The 21,661-nt window shown below is 40.3% G+C and overlaps 8 protein-coding genes across 8 annotated transcripts; 5 read left to right on the top strand and 3 right to left on the bottom strand.

The window, feature by feature from the left end:
* Nucleotide 1: 1 nt before the first annotated feature.
* On the bottom strand, nt 2-3,943 carry PHALS_08142 (vesicle tethering protein; the record flags this gene model as incomplete). Its single annotated transcript, XM_024721730.1, has 1 exon — nt 2-3,943. One exon carries the CDS (start codon nt 3,941-3,943, stop codon nt 2-4), a length of 3,942 nt encoding a protein of 1,313 aa, XP_024586800.1.
* Nucleotides 3,944-6,474: 2,531 nt separating this feature from the next.
* PHALS_15281 (uncharacterized protein) lies at nt 6,475-6,831 on the top strand. The gene has a single exon (XM_024721729.2). It carries the CDS (start codon nt 6,506-6,508, stop codon nt 6,773-6,775), a length of 270 nt encoding a protein of 89 aa, XP_024586799.1. The 5' UTR covers nt 6,475-6,505; the 3' UTR covers nt 6,776-6,831.
* A 968-nt stretch (nt 6,832-7,799) lies between these two features.
* Nucleotides 7,800-10,904, top strand: PHALS_08141 (sulfatase-like protein; the record flags this gene model as incomplete). Its single annotated transcript, XM_024721728.1, has 1 exon — nt 7,800-10,904. One exon carries the CDS (start codon nt 7,800-7,802, stop codon nt 10,902-10,904), a length of 3,105 nt encoding a protein of 1,034 aa, XP_024586798.1.
* A 20-nt stretch (nt 10,905-10,924) lies between these two features.
* Nucleotides 10,925-11,688, bottom strand: PHALS_08140 (uncharacterized protein; the record flags this gene model as incomplete). The annotated part of the gene is made up of 5 exons (XM_024721727.1): nt 10,925-10,952; nt 11,036-11,061; nt 11,212-11,249; nt 11,311-11,383; nt 11,449-11,688. The coding sequence occupies 5 exons, from the start codon at nt 11,686-11,688 to the stop codon at nt 10,925-10,927; spliced, it is 405 nt and encodes a 134-aa protein (XP_024586797.1).
* A 348-nt stretch (nt 11,689-12,036) lies between these two features.
* Nucleotides 12,037-14,049, top strand: PHALS_08139 (Uncharacterized conserved protein; the record flags this gene model as incomplete). Its single annotated transcript, XM_024721726.1, has 2 exons — nt 12,037-12,343; nt 12,416-14,049. 2 exons carry the CDS (start codon nt 12,037-12,039, stop codon nt 14,047-14,049), a joined length of 1,941 nt encoding a protein of 646 aa, XP_024586796.1.
* Nucleotides 14,050-14,354: 305 nt separating this feature from the next.
* Nucleotides 14,355-15,722, bottom strand: PHALS_08138 (hypothetical protein F443_20933; the record flags this gene model as incomplete). The annotated part of the gene is made up of 1 exon (XM_024721725.1): nt 14,355-15,722. One exon carries the CDS (start codon nt 15,720-15,722, stop codon nt 14,355-14,357), a length of 1,368 nt encoding a protein of 455 aa, XP_024586795.1.
* A 1,275-nt stretch (nt 15,723-16,997) lies between these two features.
* PHALS_08137 (Phox homologous domain) lies at nt 16,998-18,739 on the top strand (the record flags this gene model as incomplete). Its single annotated transcript, XM_024721724.1, has 2 exons — nt 16,998-18,035; nt 18,104-18,739. The coding sequence occupies 2 exons, from the start codon at nt 16,998-17,000 to the stop codon at nt 18,737-18,739; spliced, it is 1,674 nt and encodes a 557-aa protein (XP_024586794.1).
* A 307-nt stretch (nt 18,740-19,046) lies between these two features.
* PHALS_08136 (homeobox and-type helix-turn-helix domain-containing protein) lies at nt 19,047-20,648 on the top strand (the record flags this gene model as incomplete). Its single annotated transcript, XM_024721722.1, has 2 exons — nt 19,047-19,524; nt 19,579-20,648. The coding sequence occupies 2 exons, from the start codon at nt 19,047-19,049 to the stop codon at nt 20,646-20,648; spliced, it is 1,548 nt and encodes a 515-aa protein (XP_024586793.1).
* Between the last annotated feature and the right edge of the window lie 1,013 nt (nt 20,649-21,661).

Below are 21,661 nucleotides of genomic sequence, written 5' to 3'. Positions count from 1 at the left end.
TTTAAATGGAAACAACGGCTCCACGCTGTCTCGACAGTTCTGCTGCTACTGCAACGGCATCTTCTCCATGATATTGTTTTAAAGTCTCACGTAGGACTGAGCACTGGATCTCTAAACTTGCTACTAATACCAAAAGATCGTCGACCATGAAGTGATTGTCTATCTTCGACTTGTCCAATTTCTTTGTAGTTTCTTGAACGTCATTTTCGTCACTTACTTGCCGGTATTGAGTTAATTCCTTTTCAAGCTCCACTTTGGCTAGAAATAACCGTGCTACTTCTTTTTCAAGCTCTTTTATAGCCGCTTTTGCCTTGCGCTCGCTATCTTTTTTCTCTAAGAAACCACGCGCAAGCTCATCCTCAAGTTCACGGACCTTTGCAGCATATTTGTCCTTTTCACGCCGAGATTCCACATCAAAATTAGCCACACGATCTTGTATCTTAGCTTCACGTTCTGTAGCGACCGATTCCATCTCAGTAACAAGAGCACGTAACTCCTTTATTTCTTCAAGTTGTGAGGACACAAGCCTGTTAATGCGAGAATCACTAGCATGCACCTCGCTACTGACCAATTCTGTCGGAAGATTCTCATCATCACAAGAAGTTCCGTCAAGTCCTTCACTCATCGGAGGACTCGCGCGTCGTGCCTGCTCTACTTCTTGAATTCGTTGTTGAAGCACCTCTTGATCTTGTTCGTATGCTACACATGCTGCAGTTTCCAACTCATCAATCCGTCGCTCCAGTTGAACCTTTTCCTCCATCAATTCATCCACAATGCTTTTCGTGTTAACATCACATCCATTCTCGTATTGTTTCAATTTCGCTTGAGCCTCTGCAAGCTGAACTTTAAGCATTTCATTCTCGGTCTTGACAAGTGCTTGGCCTTCTGTAAGCATTTCGAGCATTTCATTACACTCAGTAACTTGCTCGCCTTTTTGTTCATTCTCGACACGAAGGTCTTCCAGCTGCATTACTAGACGTACGTTTGCAAGCTCAGCATCAGGTTCATCACCTAATGTAAGCTTTGTTGATCCACTTTCACCTGCTGCTGCTTCACTACGCAATCGACACTTTTCATCTCGTTCTGTATCTAGTGCAGCTTGCAACGTAGCAAGTTCCTCATTCACTTCACTTGACTTCAGTAAAGACTGTAAGCCATCGACTTTACTGCAATCGTCCACTTCTTTCCTACTCTGTTGATTTTCTCGTTCCAAAAGCTCATAAGCTACCGTGAGACCTTTCAAACGAGTCTCTAAATCAATAACTGATCGAGATAAAGTCTCATTTCGGTCCTTTAAGTCAGCTTTGTCTCGCTCAAACTGCTCACGTTGAGCTTCAAAGCGATCCAATGATACTTGATCACAAAGTTCTTTAGCAGTTTTATTACAAGAAGTTCCTCGTTGCTCTTGAAGCTCAATCACTTGGCGTTTTAAACTCTGAAGTTGATTATCTTGCATTCGTATGAGATCTTGGTAAGCGCTTATTGCATTTGATGTGCCAGAATCTACAACAGTAGACTCGGAATCGACTCCAGAATATATAGCAATGATGCGTTTTTGAATTCGCTCGGCCATTTCTCGATAGTAGATCGTAAAACTTCGTTCATATAACAAAAATAAGTACTGCGCTTTTTCGTTATCACTCGAGCTTTCTCCTGTGTCGCTCAAATCGTATGTTGTGCGGTGGATAAGCGGCACACGGGAGCTTTGAGATGTGCTGACCCGAGCACATGCAAGAACAGTGGGGCATTGTTGGAATTGAATCATAGAATCTGTCAATTGTTCCAGACTTACACGCTTGCTAATCATTTGAAGAAATTGATCTCGTGTCATCTGTGCTTTTGGTTCCGTGTACATTGTTGCTGGTATATCAGTCTTTGCGAGCTTTAAAGCTTTCTCTTCATCGTCTTCGCCTAAAAACTCCAAGCAACATCCAAGCAATAAAGCAATCAGACCCCTTATCTGTGTCATCTCCGATATTTCTCGCTGTGATACAGACTCGTGCTGTTCGGAAAGAATATCGATAAGCACAGACAAGTTTGTAAGAGATCCAATGATTTCACGAATAGCTTTAGGACAATCATGACACCAGCGAATTAAGAGAAGAAGTAATGAAATTTGAGCCTGAAACTTGATTGATTGAACAGCAGAAGTTTGATTCTGACCCGACAGAGATCGTATCGATCGTAGACAACGCGACAAGAACAATCCTCCTGTCACTGCACGAGCTTGCAGATTCGAATATTCAGCAGGTACTCGAAGTAAAAGTTCTTTACAATACGAACTGTTTGCTAGTAAGTTTGTAAGTCGACAACTTGCTTTCCACGCTCCAATAAGCTTGAAAGTTAGCATTTCGACATTAGTGTGGTCTTTATATTGCGAAATGTAATCAATATTTTCAATCAATGAGTCAAGTAACACTCGGCCTGCTGATAAAGATGGAGATCTTGCATCATTTATATCGTTTACATCAACAGAAGTTGGGAGAAGAGAAGGCGTGTGAATGTGCTGAAATACTGCCATCCGGGCTCCTTCATTTCCTTGAAAAAGTGAATCTAAAAAGCCTGAAGCTGCAGCTGCAACAGGTGACTCATCACTCTCCATTCCAACATCAAGATTGACAAGTTCTGCCAAGACATTGCGTCCTGATGGAACTGCGTAAAGTGAGATCAAAATCATCTGTGCACCATTATTATGTTCACTGACAAGTCGTAACAGATCTAGTGCTTGTAATCGCAAATCGGTCAATGCATCTTGAGAACAGCACACAAGTTCACCAACAGCTCCCATCAATGCTTCCTGTCTCGCAATCAAACTTTGCATTCTTGCTAAATCTTGACATTTACGATCTTGATCGCGTCGTGCTATTTCATCTAATGTCGACTTTTCGACTCCTTCATATAATCCAGCTACTAGAAATCGTACAAGTTGTAGTCCTAATTTCAATACACGTTTTCTTCGTGTTAACACCACACTTTCATTCTCTAAATGTTCTTCATCTTGACTTGAAAGTCTTAAAATCTTTGGAACATGAGATTCTAAGTACGGCATTTCTAGAAATAAAGTCTGAGTCATAAGATTATCTCGCACCATATTATTCACAATCTGTAAACAATCGGCAACGACTGTACTTGCATCCCTTGCTCCAATTTCCGTCAACCCTTCAATTTCCATAATCTGAAATAATCGTCCAAAACCATCTTCAAATGCTAAGAATTGCTGTGCATTTTTATCATGTCCAGTTAATTGTCCAAGAACAGTTAATGCTGTATCTCGAATATGTTCACGTCGATCTTCGACAACCTCAAGAAGACGTCGAAGTCCTTCTTTACATTCACAAACTGATTTTGCAAAAGCACGAGGTTCAGCATCTTGAAGTGTTTTAATAAGAGAAATTGCAGGACCACGAATCCATGGAGATGGGTCTTGAAGCAGTGTAAGAGTCGTTTGCATACCCCAAATATCTAATTCCAATGGTTGTTCAAGTAATAGCAATGCTACTGAAGGAATTTGACTGACAATATATTGCAATAATTCCAACATGGCTTCCATGAGCTCTGTATCGCGTGGATCAGACACTAAAGCCGTTAGAATAGCAGGTACAGCTAATGTACCTAGTTCATGTTCTTCATTTGTAGGTTTAATACCTTTTCCATTTTGATTTTCACTCGTATTTAACTTCTGTGCCAACAATAAAAGAGCATTAATTGCCTTCTTTCGCTCACCTAAAAGCGTCGCAAACTGTAAACGTTCGACAGCTAACGTAATCTCTGCTTTTACTGCAGTTGATATAGTTGGTAAAACTATATTTGTAGCTTTCTGAGATACGAGAGGCGATGAAACGAGAAATGATGAAGTTGATGTATCGACGGAAGTGCTGATTGATTCGGATGGCGTCTCGGATTGCGGTGGCCCCACTGCGATTCGGCTTAATAAAGCCTGCATCCTAGCACTTTGGCCACGTCAGTCTCGGAGTTTATGAATAAAAACAGGTTGAGAAAAAGTAGTGTAAATGGTGTACATCTAGCACATATCGCAAGGTACGAACCAAGTTATAATATTTAATGAAGCCTGCTGTATAAATGGTATATATTCTAAGCTTCATCAGACCTGTTCCACTTGGAAGCACTTGTAGTCTATTCCTTGCCTACGAGTTAAAGTTGACTACCCTCCGATATGGTTTACAGCGCGTACACCACAATATCTGTCGCTTAAGTCTTGCCACGATGGAAACGCCTCGTATTCCAAGGGATTGCACGTTAGTGTCTATCCTTGCGCATGACATCCTGGCTTAGAAACCGCAAGCGCGACATGCTATTTCTCTGGTAAAAACTGGCCGAACCCACGACAATCAGGACCTCCCTCGTCCACAGGAAATATTTCTCTCCGTTGCCAGGCGCTCAAAATCAGCAGCCCCAAGTTAAAAGCTATCAGTTCATTCACCTGCGCACTGTTAACGTGTGCCGCAATGTGTTAAACCAGCGCATTTACAAAGCTGGCGAGCGCTTCCAGTAGGGCAATTATCAGCTCTCCGACTGCCAGTCCCCTGATCCCATCAACTGCAACAATTGATTACAACTTGTTAAGCTGGTTTTGCTGTTATTGGGACAGGTACTCAGGCATGTTATTTATCATCCTCGCAGTGGATACAATCTGCCTTTCACGGCTTGGTTATGTAATGGACTTAAAGTGCCACTGACTGCAACGTAACTACCATTCGATTTGCACAGAGGAAAGTCTGACTCTAAGAGTCTGGGATAACAGAGCAGAGAGGTTGGCAACGTGTGCTCTTACCAGGAATGGAACTGAGAACCTTTGACGAACCGAACACGTATAGTTTGCTAAGCTTTTTCAAGAGCACATATAATAAGTTTTATTTCAATGACACAAAATATATTCGTTATTACTATCCCGTATAAAAATGTCTATGTTCTCTTATCTGGAAGCCCACGAGTGCAACAGACTTAATCATCTTCACTAATACCGATACACTGGGATTTATGAGCTTTCACAATTGCACGAAAAGCATGGTGAATCTCAAGAAATTGTACTAAACATATTAGATTTAAGTGCACAAGAGTAGAATACTTACCCTATCACGCCCTAACGGTTACTTTTAGTGCTTCCAATAGAGGGTCTACTGTTGTCGCAGGCTGCGACAACAGCTATAGTTGGCAGCTAGCTTTCAAACTGACCAAAAGCTAAGCTATTTGACAGCTAAGCTAAAAAAAGCTAAGCTATATACTGTTAGCTTAGCTTTTTGCTTGTTAGCTTAGCTTAGCTTAGCTTAACCTGAAATATGGTCAAGCTACCAAGCTACTAGCAAGCTAATAGCTTAAATAGTCGCAGCGATAACAGCTCGCAAATCCTGGGAACGGTCCGCTGATTCTCGCCCACCTAGACGGGTGGACGAGATTTAAAGCGTGTACGGTATGTCTGATTAGGCGGTGCAGTCCCCGACAGCGAGATATATGGCTTCATCTCCTTAAATGCTGTACAGAGATGTTAGCTGTAAATATTGGAGACCGCTGTCCCTCCGTCATAAGCAGGCCGAGGAAATGACCAATTCAAAATTTCTGACCTAGAGAGAACGACGCGAGCTATTGATTGTGATTCATGCAAGCCGTCTATAAGCGCACCCCCGTTTACTTGCATTTTTGTAGTTGTCAATAGCGTAGGGATAGACGGTGAACATGGTTAGCAACATCAGGCCAGACATGATGTCGACTGCGTTGCTCTATTTATTCGTGATTTGACGATCCCCGCTCGGCCTCGAAAGGCTTGAGCGCTCAACACAAGTGACCGATCCTAAAATGTGAGTCAGTTGTGCGATTTATGAAGCCTGATGTGAGCGTTTCCAAAGGTGTCCCACAGCGTATCCGCTTATTGGAGCGAGCAACTACCGATCTTATCTCTTGGATCGCCAGAATTTTGACTTTTTAAGAACAAACGATAGACATCAGCTGACGAAGCTCGTCTGGTTGTTCCGGGGACATGATCAAACAATTCGTGCTCCATCCTCACAACGGATACAGCCTAAAAACAATTTGGCCTTTTAAGTGATGACAGTTGCTTCTGAGCGCCACGAGGTTGCCGTGAACCTTGCTTTAAAAACTTTTTCAAAGAATCCACGTAGACTTACTAACGCACTGAGGTTAATTCTGTACGCTAGAGGAACCACGATTGGTTTGCTCCCTTGAAAGTGTGGGAAAAGAGCCCATATACTATTTAATTACTGCACAATCATCAGCACATAAAAGTATCATCTATTGTGTGATCCACGCAAAAGTGTAATGTGTACGACCACAATATAACGAAGTCACATAACTTCGGCAGCAAAGAGATGAAGTACCAGCTTGCGGTCAATGCGACATTCGCACATACCGTCCGTGGCAGCTACCACCAGCAATAATTCTTACTCCACCATCTCAAGAAGATTTTTCGATTTTTTATTTGTATTATTGTGGTTTCGTATTATTTAAATTCACGTCTTGTTAGAAGGGACGAATGGCGTCACTATCAGATCGAAAAGATACATTCACTTTCGGATTCTCGGCCTCGCAGTATCACAATAAAATGTTCGAATCGCCGCAGATCGAACGAGTTTGGATGGCAGACTTTGTAATTTTAATATTGTTGACAATTCGAATGGCTTTGATTGGCTCGAGTGAAGAAGTTACAGACCGAATGTTTAGATCCGATGGACTCGCTTCAATTATCTTGGACATTACAAATACTGTGAGTTTATACAGAGTAGCCATTGGTTTAGCTCTGTAGACACTTTTATAACTAGGACATCCAGTCAGCTAAAAGACTCGCGCATGAGTTTTTTTGGAACGTTAAATAATGAAATCAAAAGTAAAACGTTGTTTAATTTTTCTTGACATGAATATTTTCTTAAGTGCCGTATGATGGAGGATGATAGAACGAGAATAAACACAAACAAAGTTCACTTTTGTGCGGAGAACACATTAGATAATTCAAAGATAATGCAGTTGATAGTTGTCATTGGAAGAACCTAAAATTACTAATAAATTCTATATCAACAGCGTGTTTTAGGAAAACAGCTGGAATTGGTGGTATTAGGAGCACATCACCAAAATAGGTCATTTACCATTTCTAATGGCTCGTCATGGCCTGTCCGATGCCGCATTCAATGGGTGATTATAAATTAAATTTATTAGTGAAAGGTATCGAGAATTAACTCGCTGATGAACAAGGTGCTGATACGGTATATATCTTTGAGTTTCTCAATATGTGAAAGCCATGACGTTCTTGTCTTACTTGAAATGATTCAATGTATTGTAACTTCGATATAATATATTATGATTATAGAAATACTATCGAATTGATACAAAAAAGTCAATTTAATATCGTATTATTCTAAGAAAAACATATTACTCCTTAAAACACGTTACAATGTCTCGACGCTAGTATTAGTTGTTCCTGTTATAAAGTTTGTAATTTCTCGTACTTTATTGTCTCGTCTCCAGTTTGTTCAATCGTATATAAGAGGTGAGAATGTAAGTCTTTTTCTATCCAAGCTGGAGGTAGAGAGTCCAAGTCTTTGCACACACACAACACCAGTACCACCTTGGACCGCTGGTCGACAGAAGGAGGAGATTTACGAGTCCAACAACGCGACTTGGCTCAGTTTGACGGTTGCTATTTACTCGATTACGATTTGCGCCAAATATAGTCGTGCACTGTTTTAAACTGTCAGGTCTTTTGTGGCACGAGTTTTCCAGTGCAATCGTTAGTGTCCTACAACTACAAAGTCTCTGATATTTAATAGGCTCGAATGCCAATGATTTATCGTCGCAATCGAGGTCTCTCACCTACGCGAGATTGTGATGATGGTACGCGTGGCATTACGTCGATGACTCTCGATACAAATGCTTCATTTTTTAATGATTCCCAGCGCTGGTGGACAGGACGTAGTGTGGTCGTCGCGTCTCGAAAAGTGTACCAGATTCTGTTGCTTGCTGCTCTCGTATATATGTTTCTCGGTCTGCCTGTCCTAGGTCGTGTACTAAATTTTGCACGATTTGTTCATCGTTTTCCACCATTAAAAATTGTACAAGGACTTGTGGTAGGATTGATGCAGGATGTGGCAATTTTTTTACAGGCTTCAACTTGTATTTGCCTAGTTAAACTCCTGTTTGATTCGGAGAATTTGACACAACAAGGGGGTTTAGCAGGAAATAATGGTCGAAATGTCTCGTCTCGTGGCTTTTTACGTGATCGAAGTGGTCCACCACGGTTTCTACCAGTATATATGCCGGTTTTACCAACTGAATATGATCTTCGGGATGAAAATATGGAAGCACTTGCATCTGGTGTCACAACAAACCACCGAACATTACTAAGTTTAGGAACAAGTAATCGTCCGGTACTTGTGGTTCGAGTCAAACGAATGGTACATTCTATTGTCATCTTGACACTTTTTTACTTGATTTTACTTCTTGCAACTATTGCAAGTGTTGCTGATTTTTGTCTTCAAGTTTCAATGCATCCACGTTTAAATCGTGCATTTGTGGAATTATTTTTCAATTATGCAAAACAATTTACGGCATCATTAACTGACGAAGAAGTTATGACACGAACAATTCTTGGATCTTGGGTCATTTATTTTGTAATAATTACTTTACTTACGATTGGAATTTATACAGAACATTTACCATTAACGTTTAATTTCTTACAATTACCCACTCGAGTTTGGAATTGTTTCTTTCATCGAGTTCATACAAGAAAAGATTCAAGTGTTTCATCTTCTTATGTTTCGAATTTATTTGCTTCGTATTGGTATCGTTCACGAATCAAACGACAACAAAATATCTCAAGTAATCATCAAATCTCCAATAGTTTGAGATGTTCATCAAGTTCTCAAGTATATTTGAAATCTGGACCATTGACACTTCTAAGTCGATGTATTATTGTGACATTAGGAGCTACAGTGTTTGCTCTCGTAGCTTCAATTTTCTTATATACGGAATGTGGTGTCGATATGAAACTTTTGAATAATGCGATGTTTACACTTCAAACAGAGCAATTTTTTTATCATACGACGACAATTCATCGAGAAGAATTAAATTGTACAGCAGCAAGTCAAACATTATTGTCAACATTAAGTGATTTTGAAACATATGAAGTGGAGAAACTTGGCAATGATGATCATTGTGCATTATTATGGAGAAAAACAATTGGATATCAAGGTGATTCAATCTTTGAATTGAATTTAACTAGAAATTCGACTCAAAATGAACAACAAAATGTTTCAAATGACAATGTACAAGTTCAACCCAATATTATTGTGATTAATTTAGAATCATGGAGACATTTAGATGTTGGTGTTCTTGGTGGTGCTACAAAAAAAGCAAAATCTGGAAAGAGTGCAACTCCTCGCTTTGATGAACTTGCAAAGACTGGTGTACTGTACACAAAACATTATACTCCATGTGTTCAAACTTCACGTACTTTATTAACAACATTGTTTGGGATGATTCCATCATGTACTGAAACAACTGCATTAAAAGAATATAGTACGACATTGAATTTACGTGGATTACCCCATTTCTTAAAACAACGAGGATATTATAATCTTTTCTGGAGTGCAGTGGATTTAACATGGGAATATTGGGATAAATTCTTAGTAAAGAATGAATTTGATAAATTGGTTGATGAACGAAAAATACGCAAAATGTTACATGAAACTCGAAATTACAAGAATAGTCCGGATGATTTTTTTTCATGGGGAATGCATGATCATTTATCGTTTGAAATGTTATTATTTGCTATTGAATCAGCTCATAATACAAGTGACAATATTACAAATATCGAAAATATGAATTCGATGGATGATATTGATATTGTGACGAATATTACAAAGTTTGATGTGACACAAGTACATGACAAACAACATGATGATAGTATCAGAAATACATCAAGATTGAATGATACAACGATGAAAATATCACTTTCTGGATGGGAAGGTCTTCGTGAACCATATTTTATTGATATGTATACAATCACGAGTCATAATCCATGGCGAATTCCAAAGTTTTATACTTTACCTGATTTGTCAGAATTGTATTCACCTTATAACAAAAAATACTTGAATGCAATGTATTTTACAGATGAAATGCTTGGAGATTTTATTACTTCATTACGTACTAAAGGATTAATGAAGAATACAATTATTGTGATTCAAGGTGATCATGGATATGGTCGTTTAGAACATGATAATAATCCATCTACTGCTGATTCAGGAGTATGGGATGAAGCGTCTCGTGTACCATTTTTATTGCTTGCAGATGATTTTCTTCGAGATGAAGATAAAGGAAAAGTTGTTACTCAATTAACAATGCAGTCAGATCTGATGGCAACAATAGCTGATATCTTAGGAGTAACATCTGAGAAACCATTGTATCAACATGGATATGGACATTCAATGAAACGACATCATACATTTATGAAAGTAAATGATGATCAAGATATAGAGAAGAAAGTTGAAAGTTTAAGAGATGAAGGTGATCAAGAACGACGTGTGATTTTATGTAATCCATTTAATGGGATGAGTAAAGGTGTACGTACGGAAGAATATAAGTATATTTTTCATCCAGATGGATCGTATAATGTCTTTGAACCATTTCTTGACTCTGGGGAGAAGAAACCATTACGAGCTGGTTTTGATATTGAAGAAATGGATGATGATACACGTGATATGTTTGATTATGTGACGAAAGCAGTGGATTTGAATCAATTTCTCTTTGAAGCCAATCGATTTATGACACCACTACCATTGAATCGAAATTTTGCTACAGAATCTCAAGTACAAAATGTCACGACGGAAGAAACAGTAGAATTTAAACAGATTCGTGGCTTACCAGCACCCGTGAATGACTAGATAAAGTAGTATGATGATATCTATTGGTAGTTTTGAGGTTTGTTGCTTCTATCCGATGTTAGTGTACAGTCAATTGAAGGTTACATTTTTGATCGTACAAATACAACAGTTCGTACTAGACATAATCGTACATTTCAAGAATTTCTCGTCCTAGTTTCTTGTATCATAAATAATTTTGTGCTGAATTGAGCCTTGGAACCTAGGACAATAGGACGATCACAATAATATTGTTCGGCTCCTGTATGTTTCAGCTTCTTGCTTGACGCTGCAATGTACTACCATGTCAATAGTTTCAAGCACCTTAAACTTTAGCAGTCTTGGCCACAGGGTGATCGAAGCTCCCGTCTACATATAAACGACACTTAGTTACTCATATCTTAAGTAGAAAAACTCATACAATACATACAAGCAAGAACAGAGATGGCACTTAATCGTCTTGAGTCTCGACGTGCTGAAAGCATTGATTCATTCTCGGACTCCTATTCAATAAACAATAATGTCAATAATTCTTCGGTTCAAATTTATTACTTCAAAACTTTCGTACGCGGCCACTTTCATGTCTCTCTTCAGGTATTGGCGACAATAAAAATGGCTTGAGACTTGGCCAATTTAGTCCCATTTCATCCTCAGAAAGCATAGGAGCAGGTTCGTAGCCTAACCAACGTGCTTGAGAGCGCTGAACAGCTTTACGATACTGCACAAGACGATACATCCAAAGCATCAACAATGCTAAGGCTGTAATGCACAAAATTCCTAGCGCCATCTTTGCTGCTCCCATCTCCATACTCCTTGACGGAGCTTGCCGTCGGCCTCGGAAGTGAAGGAACAACACGGTGCTTTAAGCGGCTCACGGCCTGATATGAAAGGATTGGCAATAATAGTAAATGAGATTTTATGGTGATCTAATGAGATATTACAAAAGATTTAGAAGTAATACAATTATTTTTTCAAATAATAACGTTCCAGAAAAAATTGTGCAACTACTTGAAATATTTTCGAGATCTCATTGGCTGGGTAGAACCGCATGTAAACTATCAGCTTTTATAATATAAGAATTAGCTCTAGTCTATACATTTTAAAAAGGTTATTCTATGTCGAAACTTGATCGCCGAATTTCGCGCCAAATTCGATAATGCAAGGCTTTTTTCCAGAACCACTACTGCGCTCTTTGCAACGCTTCGCACAGCTGGAAGACGTCAAATATAGCAATGAATCATCATATCCTTCTGTGCTGGCAACTGGCTTAGTCGTCGGGACATGTCGAGACATCAAGACCAGTGGTCTTGACACTCCAGTAACACAACAGGTTGCAGTCTGGGGTTTATTGCAGTCGTCATCGGACGATACTGGAGATTATTCTTTTACACAATATCTTCCAGGAGGTATTTCTTGTATTGGAAATTTTGTGATTGTACATGGAGAAGATTTAACGCAGCTCGGTATATGCTCTAAATGTTCAAAATATTGATACTTTGAACATATTGTAACACTAATTTTTTTATAATATTTAGACTCTGCTGCATTGCAAATAACAAATGATGACAAGACAAAAGTTATTGTATTGGCGTATAATGTGACTACAAAGTCACTTCAATTGTTTCATTGCAAAGATGGAAAAGCAACAATGATTGAGATGCAAAATGTGCAATGTTTGCATACTCGCGATTTTTATCGGATTATTGGACTTGCTCCATTAATTTCTATTGTGGATTTTCATGTTCATGGAGACGAAAGTATGTTTTTACGTCGGGTAGAGAAATTTTTGGCTGCAACGAATGAAAATGGAGATTTTTATGTTCGCGTTGGGTACACTGAAGGTAAAAAAGAACGAGGTTTTCGTATACTTGACAAACATGGAAATGATATTAAGACGCAAAATGAGTTGGTGTATTTAAATTCAATTGTGCTACAAAATGACAATAACGACGAATTAAAGAATGACAAGAAACATAAAAAGGGAAAAAAGAAGATGCCAATCAAGCAAAAAGAATCTAATTCTCAACTTGGTTTCTTTCCAACATTAGAGTATGGGAATATAACCAATATTGAATTATTGATTGGTCTTGCACCATCCGATACTAAAGCAGTAGCTCCTGTGATTACAATTCCCTCATCCTCAACCTCCAATTCTACTCTGAGACGCTATCATGTACATTGTGAAGCATTTGTTGTGGTGCCTGTAGAGTCGTCGGTGAAAAATGCGTTGGCATTACTTCGCAATCAGCTCCACAATCAGTTGACGGATGTTGCTAATCGACTTAAACATACATCGGAAGACAATGTCTCAATAACAACACACCAGTTTCCGTTAATTGGAGCAGCATTCCCGCTAACCTTAAGCAGTGACGAAAGTATGACTAATGTAGCTAAACTTGAAAAGCTACATCGTGTGTTCATGCAACCATTCCACCAACCTCTTTTTCGCCTATCGCGTGGATGTTCATTAACTCAACAAGGCGAGTGGCTTTTAAAAAGCAATGTACTTGTTAATGTGCATGAAGGTATTTCAAACTCAGGCTTAGGAGAGCAGTGTCTGTCGGCTATAGTACAAGGTTTTTATGGATACTATCATTATCTCCAGCAAGGTATTAATGACAAAGGCTGGGGCTGTGCATATCGTTCATTACAGACATTGGCATCGTGGCTATTTCTACAACATTATACTCAGCATGAATTTCTATCACACGAGCAAATTCAACGTGTTTTAGTCAAAATTGGTGACAAACCTGCTCGATTTCAAGGTTCGACCGAGTGGATTGGCAGTTTAGAAGTTGGTTACGTTCTTGACGAGTTGTTTGGCGTGACATTTCGATCACTTAATGTATCTAGTGGCTCTCAATTGCCTGAAGTAGCACGTGAGTTACTCCATCATTTTCAAACCCAGGGTACGCCAGTTATGATGGGCGGTGGGCAACTGGCGTTTACGTTGTTGGGTGTGGAGTATCATCCGGATACTGGCGTCTGCGCGTTTCTAACGCTAGATCCTCATTATACTGGTGAAGAGGATTTAGCAACAATCCAGAACGATACAGTTGCTCTAGAAGGTTACAAGGCAGTTCCGTGCAGCTGGCGCAAGACGACATCATTTGCTAAAAGTGGTTTCTATAATTTCTGCTTGCCTCAGCGTCCTAGTGGTGGTGTCTAATAATTTACTACAGCAAAACGACGCAATAGAATTTATTGCAGCTACTAAAAATTTCAAATTGTGTTATGTGTTTGTTTGATGATGGAAGGGACTTGATTTACTTGTCGGCTTTGAAATGAGGTGATTATTAACATGTCAAGAGGAGAAGCTGATAGACCGTGTACACACGGATAAATCGTAACGCGAGCTTCCTTTCCATAAGTAGATGGAGAACAAAGTTGTCTTGACACTTCACCGTCTTTTTCTTGTTTGTTTCTCAACTAATGTGACTTTCGAATATTTGAAAATACAATTGCACCATGTTCCTATGCTGTGATTGCATGATGAAATTTGGTGGGTTTGCAATTGCGTCTGGAGACAGCAGATGCGGCAATAGCCGAGGCCTGTGCAATAGCACGGAGGTGACTCGACGGCGCATTATTAGCTGATACCTGTAATAGTTGCGCCAAAACGTCAATCTGGGTCTTTTTGTTACTCTTCTTCATAAGCGCCTTGGTATTGTCCATCATAGATGTTGTAAGACATGGCACTCCATGCGATATCTGCTTGGCAAAACGCAGCAGATTTACCCACAAGTCTAACTCTTCTGGCGTTTTTGAACGCATGAGCATCATAGCAGGCGCATTCGAGCCTGAGTCGAGAAATTCAATTCGAAAATCGCTTTGACTCATTTTTTCAATGTGAGCCACGTTACGTAAGTCAATCATTCCACGTGGACTCTTCCAATAGCTACGTTTGTAGATAAGTACAAGCCCCGCTTGAAAGTCCAAATAGAACCAACGTTTGTGCCAGCTACGCATTAAAAATGGAATCGAGTCTTTGAGTAGGTTCACATAGCCACAATACGGCGGCAAGTCGAGATTAGTTGGCGTCATGGATCGTGGTACTTCCATCTGTAAGGATGGTCGTATCGCGGGACTTTTCAATTGGACTGCACGAGCTTGTTCGTCCTGAAAAGCTTGTAACAAAAACTGTTGCAACTGAATCTTCTCTGACCGAATAAATGTGATCGCTTGTACCATGACCATTTCATCATGTGCAAGTTCCGCAAGGTCATCATCGTCCAGTTCCAAGCTTTTCGCTTTAAGACGATCTTCGCGTTGCATTTCCCACAATGTATCTTCATCCACTTCATTTCCTTCATCGTCCAAAAGTGTAAACCTGCCAGAATCGGTACGTTCCCGATGCAATAAATTTCTTGAACTCATAATCTCGTGTTGCGAGCCAAATGGATAGACTGCAGGAACAAGAATATTGCACGAAATGTCTTTGTTTTCATTCTCCATGTTCAGCCAAAATCCTTTTCTTAACCCAAAGTTCTGACGGAACATTTCCACGGTATTTGCATCACTTATATCATAGTAGCCATGTGATTCGAAAAAATGCACTCCATCCTCTGCATTTCCTTCATACACCGCTTGAAGATGGAGATCAAAAGGAGTGATTCTTTCCGCACTCTGACGTTTCATACCATCAGTGGCAGACTCAAGCTCTGGTTCGAGATTATACTCATTGCGTTGTTTTTTTGTCAGTTTCACGTGCTCATTGTCACCCTCCATAACCGAAAGCTTGCGTGACTTGACTTTGATCTGGGGTATCATGCGGTACGGAAGTGGCATAACCCGCTCTCCACGGTGATTCTGCATCACGGTAGGCTCTGGACGCTGTGCCATTGCTAACATTTTGTCTGTTATTTTAAAGACAACTTTCCCCTTATTTTAAAGGAAATCAAAGAGTTGATCAAACCCTAAAAACTTGCGACGAGCCAGTAATGTGTTGTCGTCTTCGCCCTTTTCCTTTTGAAGCACGAAGGATACACGTCTTTTGTCTGTCAAGTTTGTATGTGCGCACTGGACGTGTCTCGATTTAAAGCGAGTGTTTGTAGAGTTGACGCAAGAAGAAAGAAGGAACTTCAGCTGCTTCCGTTCTTCTTCTTGTCCTCTGCTTTCGTCACTGAAGCCTGACAGAACCTGAGAAAAATTGGGGTAAGTCCCCTTATTGAGCAATTACGAACTCAAGAGCCTGTTGAACGTCTGGATGAAGATTGTTAGAATTTGTAAGGAAAAGACAACTGGGTAAGTTTCATGGAGCAGGAGAGGTTGTTACTTGAGACGTGCGGGTTTGGGGATGTGAACTATCTAGTATCATGAGGCTTAAAACTCGCAGTATCATTACCATGCGTCCATCCAAGTCCTGACTTTAACGCGCAATTTTACGATTCTATCCACTGGTCATTCTTATCAAGATGCTAAATAAATCGTACCCTTATGAAAGTCAGTATATAAAAAGCTAAGCGACGTGACACTGCTGAGCAAGTACATGAAAATGATCAAATTTGATACTGCAGACTAGTCGTTGCGGACGTTTTCAAGAATAATACTGTGAAACTGACTGCGAAACTGCACAATATGCGTCTTCTGTTAGTACTAGACATGTAGATTTCGTTAGGATGTACAGTCTTTTTGGAACTTTAAAGTAATAAACAAATTTTGCGATTTCGATTGATGAATCAACTCGTGATTGGTTTTGTCATCATCCATACAACAACTTAGTATTTGCCAGAAGCGCGATTCAGTTATACAAAGGCGTGAAATATTTGCATGATAGTGGGATGGATCGCAAAGTAGGTGCGGTATTGATACTTGATCAAAATAACAGTGGGTGAGGTCGGGAAACCAGCTATACGACAGGATTCTTAGTAGCTTGACAGCTTTCATCATTAAATGCGACGAATAAATCAGTTCTTCACTAATATTCTGCATCTGGCGCTTAAAAAGTCTCCAAAAAGCCTAATATTCGACCTTTTGCAACGTATTTAGCCAATAAAAGCTCGTTAGTCAGAGCGACCATCAATCCTTTTCTATTGACCAGCACTCCGATAGCAATATCGTGTATCCTCTTTAAATCGATAGCTTGGAGTCCATACTTTATCAGTTCAATCGAAGAATATGACGCTCAGTTTCGCAGTAAAAGCGCCCCCTTCTCCATCTCGTAAAGCTACTGTGATCATACTTCTTCACTTTAAAGGTCACTATCGTCTTATTGAGCGAACATTGCGTAATTTTCAGCATTTAGAACGGCAGCTAGAGCAAGAATTCAAGCAATCTCACGACTCTGTCTCCTTTACATCAGTTTTACCGGCTATTGAAGCGTATTGTGATGCTAAGTTATGCTTTTACCCCTCGAACCAGCTTGGAATACGACTAGCAGTTGCACTAGAAGAGTTTTTGCGTCGATTGGTGACGATTTGCGACCATGTCACAAAGCCGACAGCCCTCATAACGTTCTTTGATGGATCTTATCTATCATCTCAAGAAAGCTATCAAAAGGTAATTGATAGTGAAATAAATGCAGACGAAATAAACATGATGTACCGCAAAGTAGCTGCAGGTTGTGTAGTTGAGTATTCGATAGTTGTTGATGAAGAACAGCTTATCATTTGGAAATTTAGTGCTCAAGGTTCTGGACTATATTTTAGCGCCGAGTTTTCAAGTGGCGAAGAAGAAGAGACGAATGCTAATCCATATTGTCTTGGTAGCCAGGATGAAGAGTGTGAAAAAGATCAAGAGGTTGTCTCGTACCGAACGAAATGCAAAGGAGAGAATGATTATAGTTATGGACATTACGTGACATCAAAACGTGGTGTAGTGACGCTGCAATGGGAGAATATGGATATGGAGTGTGTGGTATCAATGCCATTGCAGTTTCAAGTAAGAACGCTAGCGCTTGAAACCGCTAAGCGAGTACTAGATGTCACCAACGAACTGAATAACATCAACACTACTGAGTGTTTGGAAAATTTTGTGCTTACTTCAAAGCTAACGTCCTTAGAAAATTGTTACGAATGGAAAAGTTACGACGTCGAAGCTGACATGTTTGGTATTCACGCTGAAGTAGACCAAGGTGTGGAAGAAGATGTAGAAAGAGATGCTCGGCTTGATATTGCACTGTTTAAAGAACGCACGCTACAGCTTGAAGCTCAAGTGGTAAATAGTAAAAGTCTTTTCACTCAGCAAACACACTCATCATTGTCTGGTATTCTGTGATAATTTAGAATCGTCTTGAAACAAGTCTAGCAGCTGCTAAAAAGGAGCTGAAATGCGCACAAGACCGTCTTGAGATCACTGACGAAATTAACAAAGCCAGCTTGGAAACCATTGTTAAGCTTGAACGTGCGAGCACAGTTGGTAGCCTAAAGCCGATGAAAAAAGCGGATGACGTGGCTGCAATATTACCAGCTGGTCAATCCAACCTGGCAGACGAGAAGTCACCATCAAATGAGTTGGAGCGTGCTCAGCAACTGTGTGCTAGTTTTCAAGAGCAATGTTTATGGCGATCTGTAGAGAACATGGAGCTTGAGACTCACTTGGCTGCGTCTCAAGTCGAAGCATCTTCATGGCGCCAAAAACATGTTGATCAAGTCGAACATATACAGAAGCTGGAGAAGCAGAACGAAAAATTGCGAGCGCATAAAAAGATGCTTGTGAACGAGGTCAAACGTTTACAGCCATATTCGCATGTGAATTTGGCAGCGCTTGTGCAAGAAGCTCAGGAGGCAAGAATGATGCAACGTAGTTTGCAAACAAAACTCGATTCCCTCGAGCAGATTCAAAAGGAAGTGGTTCAAACTGCTTTTGAAGCGAATTCCAGTGACTTTGTGCTTGTTGAAGCATTAGATGAGGACCATTAATTAAGTTGATGTGTATGTGTACTAACATGATTTTTACTGTACGAACGCCACATGGATATACGAATTATGTATCAATTCAAATGACGAATTAGATATCTCAGGAGGCAAATCACCACAGAGCCTCAATCCGAATATTTCTTGTTGTCCATTTGTAACTTATCTCTTTAACATTGTAGCATTGATTTTGATATACTTGCGATAAAAATGTACCTAACTGAAATATACATTCAGAAGATTCCAAGTACTTTTCTGGACATGTAACTACTATCAAAAAACACAACTGCCAGACAGCAGTATATTACCGACGATGCTTAAGAAGGAATTCCACAAGGTATATAATGTACACGCCAGACATGGTCGTGTTTCTATACAGACAAAGATTTTATTGTGCACACTGGCATTAGCGATACTTATGCTGGTATTGGAGCTGTCAATGCTATTAGAAAATGGCATTATGTCTTTCGGTTCTCAACTTGAGATCTTGCCAAGTGATGGGGAAAGCGTTTATAATGACAAAAGTATGGAATCTCAGTGGGCTGATGAAGTGGACAAGGCTGATCTTGTGCATTTGAGTCTATTGCATGAAGCTTGTTTAACTTATAAGAATAGTGTCATCCCGTGGACCTATGGGGTCAATGGTGACGTTGGAAATTCAAGTGTTTTGATTCACAAAGACGACCCTTATCTGCTTGAAAAGATGCGTCAATGCCCAGATGTGGATATCTTTTTACCTTTAGGCATACGAGGGCATGGATATTGCGAAGATTCGATTGCGTATACAAAGTGTACGTCTGGATAGACGCGTTTCTTGAGTCAGTACTGATTATTTGATGATGTAGATTTAGAGTCACGGATGCTTTCAGCTTGGGCTATCGAAATGAAGTATATGAATAAGACGACGGGTGAAGTATTTTCATATCATGATTTGTGTCCGAGGACCCCGATGATATTCTTAAATCACTACTGGGATGGCATTCCAGACTCACCAGATTGGCCAAAGACAAAATCGTTGTATCTGATGCCAAATATTGAAATGTATGAGCTTCGACCGGAACATTATTGGGCAGTTGATATTGTGCTTTGCAAAACAGCCATTTGTGCTCGTCGAGTAACGAAATGGTATCAACAGGAAGGTAATCCACGTCAGACTAAAGTGTTATATACTAGACACACATCATCCGATGTTGCGACATTGGCGAAAACACGACTTGGAGAGGATTCAATTAAACCGAAGAATTGGTCGGATGTTCAGTTCATTCATGCTGTTGGAACGAGTGTTCAAAAAGGAACGAGATCTGTGCTTGATTGTTGGGTTAATCGTCCAGAATTTCCACCACTGCATGTCTATATGCACGAAGACGTTTATGAGGGCAATTTAAAAAAGCATTATGAGAGCAAAATTCGAGAAAGTCAAGTCTCATTACATGTAGGTCGTGCTGGTGCTGATGATTTTGGAAAAATAATTGCCGAGTCGGCTTTCTTTGTGTGCACAAGCCTGCAGGAAGGCTATGGTCACTACATCAATCAAGCACGAGCAAGTGGTGCAGTCATTGTATCGACTGACTTACCGCCTATGAACGAGTTCTTAACTCCAGAGTCTGGTGTGCTCATTCCAGTTGAGCGCTGGGCTTTTAAAGAGCAAATGCTTGGTGGAAAGTACAAGGAGGAGCATGGTCTTAAAAATGTTCAAGGGTTTACAGCCATTTTGAAAGGCTCTGGAGTATGTGAGGCTGTGGAAAGGGTACTTGCAATGACTCCTATCGAGCGGGAGGCTATGGCAACTCGAGCAAAACAACAATATTTTATCGATTTGAATTTTTTTGCTTCTAAAATGAAGGAACTGCGGGACATTGCACGTGCTGGTAATAAGCCTATGCTTCGTTCATCAAAGAAAAGCAATGAAGCGTAAGACGTTAAAAGTAGAAAAGAATAGGAACTGCGCGGAAAAATATCAAGTCGAAAACGTTTAGGAAACATTATTTATATGCCAACTCATAGTTCTGATAAATTAACGAGTGGTATAATCAATCCGTCCAAGATCGTACTTAATACAAATCAACATGATAGAGTACATGTAATGGGGTTACACGTACCTTTGTCCGCACATACGTGTGTATTGCACAAGTTGGTGGAATCACACAGTGGTGTGGCTACACCGTAACAAAAAGCCATATGAAATAGGTTTCCATATACTAGTAAGTATTTCTATAACAATTAGGAAAACCTAGGTTTTTGTGGCCCTGCCGCAACTAAAACAATCTAATACAGTTTCAATATTAAACGAAAGAGCGTTTTTTCCTTGGTTAAGGTTTAAGTAATTGGAGGTAGCGGATTGCGATCCGCTACACTCTTATAAAGAACGTAAGGTCGGTGACCTTAGCTTAGCTTCCGTTAGGCAAAGAGCTACAGAGCCCCTGCACTTGGTAGCACTCGTAACCAAAATGCACCTGAGCCATTACGGCTGATCCTCTGCGCGGACGGAGGAATACTTTTATTTGCCCCAGGGCATGCGGATGGGCTTAGTAAGCTGATGATCCTTGCTTGGCCCTGTGGGCGTGGAGCACCTTGTTGCGCAAGGGCCCGAAATGATAAACGCGAGCCTACAGCAGAAGCTGTCATCTTCAACTTAGTCTATGACGCCACCGTCGACGACGAATGATTCCTCCCGATTCAGGCCGCTCAGGGTGAGTGATAAGACATTCGAGGTTAAGGATGGAGAGAATCTCTTCTCAGGGTGAGAGAGGACGAGATAGCTTTGGCATCCGCCATGTTCCGAAATGAACAACAGCGCGTGGCGCTAGCTCTCGCCAAGCTTGAAAGTAGAATGAACACTAACGTGCGGAGCATCGGTTGAAGCTGTGTTTCCTCCTGGAAGGGGCTGAAGCGTTAGCTTTGCGAGTGTTTTCGCCACCTGATCAGGCA

Source organism: Plasmopara halstedii (assembly GCF_900000015.1).
Source record: "Plasmopara halstedii genome assembly, contig: Scaffold_3160, whole genome shotgun sequence".
NCBI classification, from domain to species: domain Eukaryota; phylum Oomycota; class Peronosporomycetes; order Peronosporales; family Peronosporaceae; genus Plasmopara; species Plasmopara halstedii.
Note: the sequence above shows the minus strand (reverse complement) of the source record. Positions and strands in the feature narration are given on the sequence as shown.